The sequence below is a fragment of the Oratosquilla oratoria genome, chromosome 37 (assembly GCF_046742065.1).
Source record: "Oratosquilla oratoria isolate Oo_2021 chromosome 37, ASM4674206v1, whole genome shotgun sequence".
Lineage (NCBI taxonomy): Eukaryota > Metazoa > Arthropoda > Malacostraca > Stomatopoda > Squillidae > Oratosquilla > Oratosquilla oratoria.
Genome location: NC_134813.1, coordinates 2,167,788 through 2,177,104, shown reverse-complemented (window position 1 = coordinate 2,177,104; position 9,317 = coordinate 2,167,788). Strand labels below are relative to the sequence as shown.

The 9,317-nt window shown below is 35.2% G+C and overlaps 1 protein-coding gene across 1 annotated transcript in view; it reads left to right on the top strand.

Annotated features, from left to right (window-relative positions):
- The window catches only part of LOC143019318 (uncharacterized), a 1,119-nt gene extending 50 nt beyond the window's left edge, over positions 1 to 1,069 (top strand). Inside the window, exons 1-2 of the mRNA XM_076174957.1 lie at positions 1 to 397; positions 668 to 1,069. The exon at positions 1 to 397 is cut by the window's left edge and continues 50 nt beyond it. Coding sequence (XP_076031072.1) covers positions 1 to 397; positions 668 to 1,069 — 799 coding nt within the window. The remainder of the gene's footprint in view (positions 398 to 667) is intronic.
- The last annotated feature ends 8,248 nt before the right edge of the window (positions 1,070 to 9,317 follow it).

Sequence of the window (9,317 nt, the reverse complement as noted above, 5' to 3'; positions counted from 1 at the left end):
ATGGTACAGGTGGAACCACATTCAAGAAGAGTATACACAGAAGTCTATGATTGACTTGGTTATTTCAAGCAGAAAAAGTCTAATTCATGAAGTAAAATCTATTCCATCACTATCGCTAGACTCGGACCATCGAGCAGTAGTAGCAAAGGTAAATATTATAATACCACCCCATTGCCGTGGACTCAAAAGAAAGAGAATTAAGGTTGAAAAACTGAAGGACCAAAGAGTCAGAGAGGAACTAGAAGATAAACTAGCAGAAATAACAACAACTGGAGAAACTATAGAGCAGCAATGGAAAATTGCCCTGTCCCAAATTAACAATATTGCTGAAGAAGTAGTAGGAGTGAAATGGACAGGAGGATGCAAAAAGAAACGAACAGCATACTGGAATGAAGAGGTACAAGAGGCGGTGCGAGAAAAGAATAAGTATTATAGGTTATGGATAAAAAGAAGAACAGAAGAAGCAAGACAATAATACGTAAAAAAGGAATGTAGCTAAAAATATCAAACGAAAAGCACAAAAATGCTCGTTGGAACAGCTAGGACAAGATCTGGAGCAAGACCTACAAAATAGTAAGAAACTACTGTATAGTATCGCTAAATCATAGAGGAAGGGAAACGGGGAGTATAACTAATCAATAAGGGATTCTCAAGGAAATCTGCTTAGCCTACAGAGCCAGAAGAGATTGACAAGAGATGGAAAGAATATTTCAGCAGCTTGTTAAATATAGAAGAGGACGGTGAGAGGACAGATGAAGAACAGTCAAATGGCGTTTGGATTGATGAGGAGGAGGGTATTAATGAATCAGAAGTAAAGAAAGCACTGGCTAAAATAAAGAATAATAAAGCATGCGGTATTGACAACATTCCTGTAGAAATATTCAAATATGGTGGAGGAATAGCTCTCAATTTTCTGACAGAATTACTCAGTAAGGTCTGGGATACAGGTGAAGTACCCAAAAAATTGGTCCAGTGCACTAATATGCTCAGTATTCAAGAAAGGAGACCACGCCGAATGTTCAAATTACAGATGTATATCTTTACTCTCGCATACAGGGAAAATATATGAATGAGCGTTAGAGGTTCGTCTGCGCGATAGAGTAGAACACATACTGGCAGAGGCTCAACATGGGTTCAGACCAAACAGAGGGACTTCAGATCTAATCTTTGCTTTAAAGGTGATCCTCGGATTTGGAAGCGATGATCACGTCATCGAGGTACATAAACATTGAATAACCTATGAGATCTGCAAGTAATGTGTGCATAAGTCGTGTGAACACTGAAAGAACTGAAGCGAGAACCATGGCTAGTCGTTTGAAGTGAACCCTACCACTATTGAAGTTGAATCAAGGTCATGGTTGAATAAATAGCACTACAAATTCCTCTGTAAAGGGCACCATTCTAGCCTTCTGATAAGGGGGGGGGGAGTTTGTGACATTAAACAATGTTATACATATATATATATATATATATATATATATATATGTTGAAATATGTAAGACAGATGAGTGGATGGGTGGTGAGATAAACACAGGGAACCGTTTAGGGATTTATTCTGACGTTTCGTCCTTACCAGGACTTCTTCAGAGTACATGCACATTCAAATCATTCACCCCCTAAATACCCGCCGAATCTATCCGCGTTCCACCATGATCGACCTGACCTCTCGTCCTCCTACGCTCTGCCTCGCGAAGTACCAACCGCGATGGGTTTATTAAATTAACAAAGAAGGCCAGCCGCTTGGTACTTCGCGAGGCAGAGCGTAGGAGGACGAGAGGTCAGGTCGATCATGGTGGAACGCGGATAGATTCGGCGGGTATTTAGGGGGTGAATGATTTGAATGTGCATGTACTCTGAAGAAGTCCTGGTAAGGACGAAACGTCAGAATAAATCCCTAAACGGTTCCCTGTGTTTATCTCACCACCCATCCACTCATATATATATATATATATATATATATATATATATATATATATATAATATATATATAATATATATGTATTTACCTATATATATATATATATATATATATATATATATATATATATATTTACCTTAAGTAAGGGTCATTAGGTATCCAATGAGGGTAATTAGACCATGCACTTAGGTATGGTGTCAAAATTGACAAAATTTTCACATTGAATGAGAATCAGACAAGAAATAATGGTCTCAAACTGTCCGGAAATAGATTCAATTTGGAAGTAGGTAGAAACAACTTTGTCAACTGTGTAATTAATGAATGGAATAAACTTTCTGCACAGGTAGTATAATGTAGTTCAGTTCGAAGCTTTAAGAATCATTTAGATAAACACCTAAGCAAGATCCTGTAATGATTATAATTTATTCTATATTATTTGTTTTTGTTTTGTTATCATTTGTCTGTTTGATTTTGATTTATTATTAGTTATATGTCAATTTATTATTATTTACTATTTACCTGTTTGTTTATTATTTAACTATACCTATGCATTTATTTATGTATTTTATTTGTTATTTGCATTATTATAGTTTTTATTTATTAATTTATTATTATTGTGATTTTTTTTTGCATCCAACCTAGATATGGACCAAAAGGTCTCCTGTCGGCATGCTCCACCTTTGTAATCCTTTGTAATAATGACCTGTGGGTGTAATAAAGGATGCCAGAGGCCTAGACTCTAGAACAAGGGGGATCTGGAAATATTCCGACATAAGACCTAAGGTTGTGAACACTATGTTGTTTTCACCGACGGAGTGGAATATGTCTTGTAATACAGGGATCGGGTGTCGGTCTGGTATGGTTAGCTTATTTATCTCTCTGAAGTTTACTACAGGGCGGAAGGAACCATCGTGTTTCGGGGGAAAAAAAAGAGGTGGAATTCCACTCGTTGATGGATGATTCAATAATATTTTGTGCAATCATGGCTTGGATAAGGTTATCTACAATCATGCGTTTGCCGTATGGTAATCTGTATGCGGGAATGTAACGTGATTTACAGTTCTCACGAAGGGGTATATGATGCTGAATAAGATTGGTGACTCCAAGGGGTTCACCTTGAGTGGCTATGGTATGTCTGAACTTGTTGCAAAGTGCAAGCAAGTCTGTTTGTGCATCAGGGAAGTCTGTGGGGTTGAAATATGATGTATCAGTGGGTTCCTGTTTTGCGGGCATGTCGGAAATTGTGGCACAAACTTGAGAAGTGGGGAATTTGTCATCCATGACTTTGATGCGTGAAGAATATACTTCGAAATCACAAATATTTGCACCAACTGTGAAATGGAGGAGTCCGTCAGAGTCATTGGCAACTAAAATGTAAATGTGACCTTTCTCTGACGTAGAGCTGACGGCTGAAAGCAGTGAAATGCCCCTGACACGGCAAATTTCTGGCATACAGAGTACATCGGTATTTTGTGCTTGGAAAACTCGTATGTGTATCTTTGTATGTTCACGAGGGAACAGCGTCTTTGGGCTGATAAGCACTGCCTGAGTGTGTTTGAATGTAGATAACACTTCCGAGACTGGAGTTGATTTGTTGTCGAATTCCTGCTTCAGCCACCCGTAAGATAGCCTTCACAATGCAGTTGGTTCGAATCCTACATGGGACTATCATAAAAAATATTAGATTAATGGTGCTGTTACTAGCGAATTTCTCTCGTAGTTACAATGGCGAAAGCGTGAAAGGGATTTGTTCCAATCCTTACCCCCTGCCACTAGTGGGCTCGGGCCTTGTGTAAAACAGGAACTGGGGTCGCAGATTATAATTATTGATCTTTCCTATTATCAGGAATCAGATAGATTCCGAATTACAAGGCTTTTGTAGCCTCTGTAGCCGAGTGGACAAAGGCATTGTAAAGGTTATCTTACGGATGGCTGAAGCAGTGGCTTCGAATCCTAAATGCAACTATCATAAAAAAAAAAGATCAGAATAATGTCGCTGTCACTAGCAACGTACGTTTATATATATATATATATATATATATACATATGTATATATATACATATATATATATATATATATATATATATATATATGTACAATTATTACGTATTCTATATATGAGGGGATGCCGAAAATTTCCTGTCTTTGGATGAAAGAAAATGCAGGAAGGTCAGTTAATTATGATTTTATTCAACATATTCTCCTCTCAGATTCACAGACTTATTACAACGGTCTTTCAGTTTTTCTAACCTCTGAAAAAATAACTCGAAAGGTTGGGCCTCCAACCAGGCCTTTGTAGCAGCGATCACTTCTGAGTCTGAGTGAAATTTCGTTCCTTTGAGATATTTCTTCAGTTGTGGAAAGAGGTGATAGTCGGAGGGGGCTAGGACTCGGGAGTAAGGCGGGTGGTCTACCAATTCGAAGCCAAAGTCGCGTATTTTCCGTAGAGTTTCATGTGCGTGTGTGTATTTACCTAGTTGTATCTAGTTGTATTTTACGGGAAGGGGAACTATGTTCGTGGTGTCCCGTCTTCATATCTCATTTTATCTAAACTATTTTTAAATTCATGTATTGTTTTTGCACACACTACTTTCTCATCTAACTTGTTCCAACTGTCTATTATTTCTATCATCCTATTTTACTAGGTCCTCTCTATCAATAGTTTCTATGCCTTTCATGATTCTGTAAATAGCTATCAAATCTCTTCTCTCTTCTTTGCTCTAGTGTCTGTTGCTCAAGTTTTGCTAGTCTCTCTTCATATGATAGTTTTGAGAGTGTTGGTGCCAATTTTGCAATTGCTCTTTGTATTCTTTCAATTTTTTTTTATACATTTTTTTTGTACTTGGTGACCACATCGTTGTTGCATATTCCAATCTTGGTCTTATCAAAGTGATTAGTATTTTCTTCACCATTTCTTCATCCAGGTATGTAAATGCCACTTTGATTGTTCTTATTAAATGATAAGTTTCACCAAAAATCTTATTTATTTGTTTCTTAGGGGACATATTATTCATAACAATGACTCCCAGGTCCTTCTCATTTTCAACTTTTTTTTTATTCCTTCTTCTCCCAATTTATATGATCCTGTTATTCTGTTTTTGCTTTTTCCAAATTCCATTATACTACACTTTTTAGTATTGAACTCCATCTTCCACTTCCTACTCCATTCTCAGACTTTATTTAGATCACTCTGTAGTGATTCACAATCTTCTTCCGTGTTCATTTTTTTTTTAAATATTTTTGCATCATCTGGAAAGAAGCTCATATAACTTTGAATTTCTTCATCCATATCATTAATATATATAGCAAACATTATTGGGGCCAGAACTGTTCCTTGTGGAACACCACTTATTACTTCATCCCAATTTGAGCGTTTGTCTCTTATCACTACTCTCATTTTTCTTTCTTGCAAAAAGTCTTCCATCCATTTAAGCAGTTTGCCCTGTATTCCTCCTTCGGTTTCTAATTTCTTAAGCAACTTCTTATGTGGTACTTTGTCAAAAGCTTTTTTTAGGTCTAGAAATGCACAATCAGCCCATCCATCTCTTTCTTGTATTATATCTATTAGCCTTGAATAGAAACATATTAAATTGGTGACGCATGATCGTCCTTGTCTGAATCCAAATTGCCTTGGATTTAGCACGTTGTTTTTTCTAAATATTTTACCCATCTACTTTTGACAATTCTTTCACAAATTTTTGCTATTGTACTTGTTAGAGAGACTGGTCTATAGTTGGTAGGGTCTTCTTTATTTCCCCCTTTATATATAGGTACTATATTTGCTTTTTTCCAATCTTTCTGTTTATTATGCTATGTATTTTGTCTGCCAGTTCATTCCTGCATTCTTTCAAAATCCAGTTTGCTATTTCATTTGGTTCATGCGATTTTCTGACATCAAGATTACTCAAGTGTTTCAATATTTCATTCTTTGTTACTTATATTTCTTTCATAAGGGGGGACTTTCTCTTTCCATTCGATCTCTTCAGGTTGTATGTTCTCCCTTGTAAACACTGATTTAAAATGCTTGTTAATAATTTCTGCCATTTCTATTTCCTCTGTGTATTCAATTCCTCCTTGTCTTAATTTCTCCAAATCTTGTTTGTTTTTCATTTTGTTGTTTACAAATCTGTAAAACAATTTTGGTTGATCTTTACATTTTCCTATGACATCTTTTTCATATTTTCTCTTTTCCTCTCTGCACACTTGTACATATTAATTTCTATAACAAGTATATATTTTCCATTTTTTAGGTCTTTTGTCTTTCTTCCATTTGGCCCAAGCTTTATCTCTTTTGTCTTTTAACTCCCTTCAACATTTGTTGTACCAGCACTTTTTCTTGTTTTTGTCTTGGGACATTTTTCGACTCCTTTTTTTTTTTATAATTTTTTGTCAAAATATTTCATTTCTCTTTCACTGTTGTTTCTTCATTGCACATTCCCTCCTAGTTTTCTTTTTGAAAGAATTCTCTTATTTTATCAATTTTTTTTTTTGTCAAACATCAGTCTTCCTTTTCTATATTGTTAATATCTTTTCACGTATTTTTCCTCATTTAGTTCCAGTTCAGTCAATATGTGGTCACTTTTACTTATTGGTGTTTTATATTCAATCTTTTCCACTATTCTAGGTTCAGATGTGATTATTAGGTCTAGTCTCGATGGTTCTTCTTCATTTCTATACCTGGTGTTCTCCTGAATCCACTGTGTCATTGTACTACACTTTTTAGTATTGAGCTCCATCTCCCACTTCATACTCCATTCCCATACTTTATTGAGATCACTCTGTAGTGACTCACAATCTTCCATGTTCACTTTTTTTTTTTAATATTTTTTGCATCATCTGGAAAGAAGCTCATATAACTTTCAATTTCTTCATCCATATCATTAATATATATAGCAAACATTATTGGGGCCAGAACTGTTCCTTGTGGAACACCACTTATTACTTCATCCCAATTTGAGTGTTTGTCTCTTATCACTACTCTCATTTTTCTTTCTTGCAAAAAGTCTTCCATCCATTTAAGCAGTTTGCCCTGTATTCCTCCTTCGGTTTCTAATTTCTTAAGTAACTTCTTATGTGGTATTTTGTCAAAAGTTTTTTTTTTGCCTAGAAATGCACAATCAGCCCATCCATCTCTTTCTTGTATTATATCTATTAGCCTTGCATAGAAACATATTAAATTGGTGACGGATGATCGTCCTTGTCTGAATCCAAATTGCCTTGGATTTAGCACGTTGTTTTTTTTCCAAATACTTTACCCATCTACTTTTGACAATTCTTTCACAAATTTTTGCTATTGTACTTGTTAGAGAGACTGGTCTATAGTTGGTAGGGTCTTCTTTATTTCCCCCTTTGTCTATAGGTACTATATTTGCTTTCTTCCAATCTTTTGGAACTTTTCCTTCTTTCAAGGAACTGTTTATTATGCTATGTATTTTGTCTGCCAGTTCATTCCTGCATTCTTTCAAAATCCAGTTTGTTATTTCATCTGGTCCATGCGATTTTCTGACATCAAGATTACTCAAGTGTTTCATTATTTCATTCTTTGTTACTTCTATTTCTTTCATAAGGGGGGACTTTCTCTTCCCATTCAATATCTCCAGGTTGTATGTTCTCCCTTGTAAACACTGATTTAAAATGCTTGTTCATAATTTCTGCCATTTCTATTTCCTCTGTGTATTCAACTCCTCCTTGTTTTAATTTCTCCAAATCTTGTTTGTTTTTCAGTTTGTTGTTTACAAATCTGTAAAATAGTTTTGGTTGATCTTTACATTTTTCTATGACATCTTTTTCATATTTTCTCTTTTCCTCTCTGCACACTTGTACATATTAATTTCTATAACAAGTATATATTTTCCATTTTTCAGGTTTTTTGTCTTTCTTACATTTGGTCCAGGCTATATCTCTTTTGTCTTTTAACTCCCTACAACTTTTGTTGTACCAGCACTTTACATATTCTTTTCTTGTTTTTGTCTTCGGACATATTTTTCCACTCCTTTTTTTATAAATTTTTGTCAAAATATTCCATTTCTCTTTCACTGTTGTTTCTTCTTTGTATATTCTTTCCCAGTTTTCTTTTTGAAAGAATTCTCTTATTTTATCAAAGTTTGTTTTTTCATACATCATTCTTCCTTTTCTATGTTGTTCATTTCTTTTCATGTATTTTTCCTCGTTTAGATCCAGTCCAATCAATATGTGGTCACTTTTACTTGTTGGTGTCTTATATTTAATCTTTTCCACTATTTTAGTTCCAGATGTGATTATTAGGTCTAGTCTCGATGGTTCTTCTTCATTTCTATACCTAGTGTTCTCTTGTATTCATTGTGTCATTGTATGGTCAATAATCATCTCGAGTAGAACATTTCCCCATGAGTCGTCTCCACCCTTTACTGTCATCTCTTCCCAGCAGACTTTTTTGGAATTAAAGTCGCCCATCATAACTATTTTTCCTCCATCTTCCATTATCTTATTTAATGTTATCCTTGTGACTTCTAACATACTTTTATGTTCACTCTCTTCCCACGAGGCTGTTTTTGGAGGCACATAATTTATCACAAACGTTCTGCTCTTCTTATCTCTGTCTTCCACTTCGATCATAATCATCTCTACTGTATTCTTTCCATATGTGACACTCCTCACATTTATTTCCTTCTTAGTCAGGAACATAACTCCACCCCCTTGTTTTGTCTCTCTGTCCTACACTGTTGGGTGGTAGTGGACCTTTTAATTTCGTTTCTACAATTCCCATTATGTCCGGTTCTTTTTCCTTCAGATAATCATTCAGCTCATTCAATCCTGTTATTAATCCATCTATATTTGTGTAAGACACTCTTAATTTTCTGCTACTTCCATTGTATTTTCTGTTTCCTTTTTGTTTTTCTCTGGTATGGTCCATCTCCTCACTTTCATATTCACTACTCTCCAATAGAATTTCTCTTTTTCTGTCTCTGTTCTGTTCTCGTTTTTTTCCTTAGCTTCTTGTCTTTTCATTTTTTCCTCCTCTCTTTCCTCTTTATTCATTTCTCTTTTTATCCATACCTTTTTATATTGTTCACTTGTTGCTAGTTTCCCTGTTTTTGCTAAGATATTTTCTGCCGTCGTTTGTGACCTGAATTTAATCTTAATTGGTCTGGTCATATCTATACTATACTTTTCGAGTCTATACATCTCTTCAATTTGTTTCATGATTTCAGGTTCATCTTTCTGAACTAATTCTAGTAAACTGCTTACTTTTTCCTTTTCCTCTTTGATTCTTGTGGTTCTATCAAGATTACAAAGGATTACGAAGGATTACAAAGGCGGAGCATGCCGACAGGAGACCTTTTGCTCTATATCTAGGTTGGATGCAAAAAATCATAATAATAATGAAATAATAGATAAAAACTATGATAAAAATACATA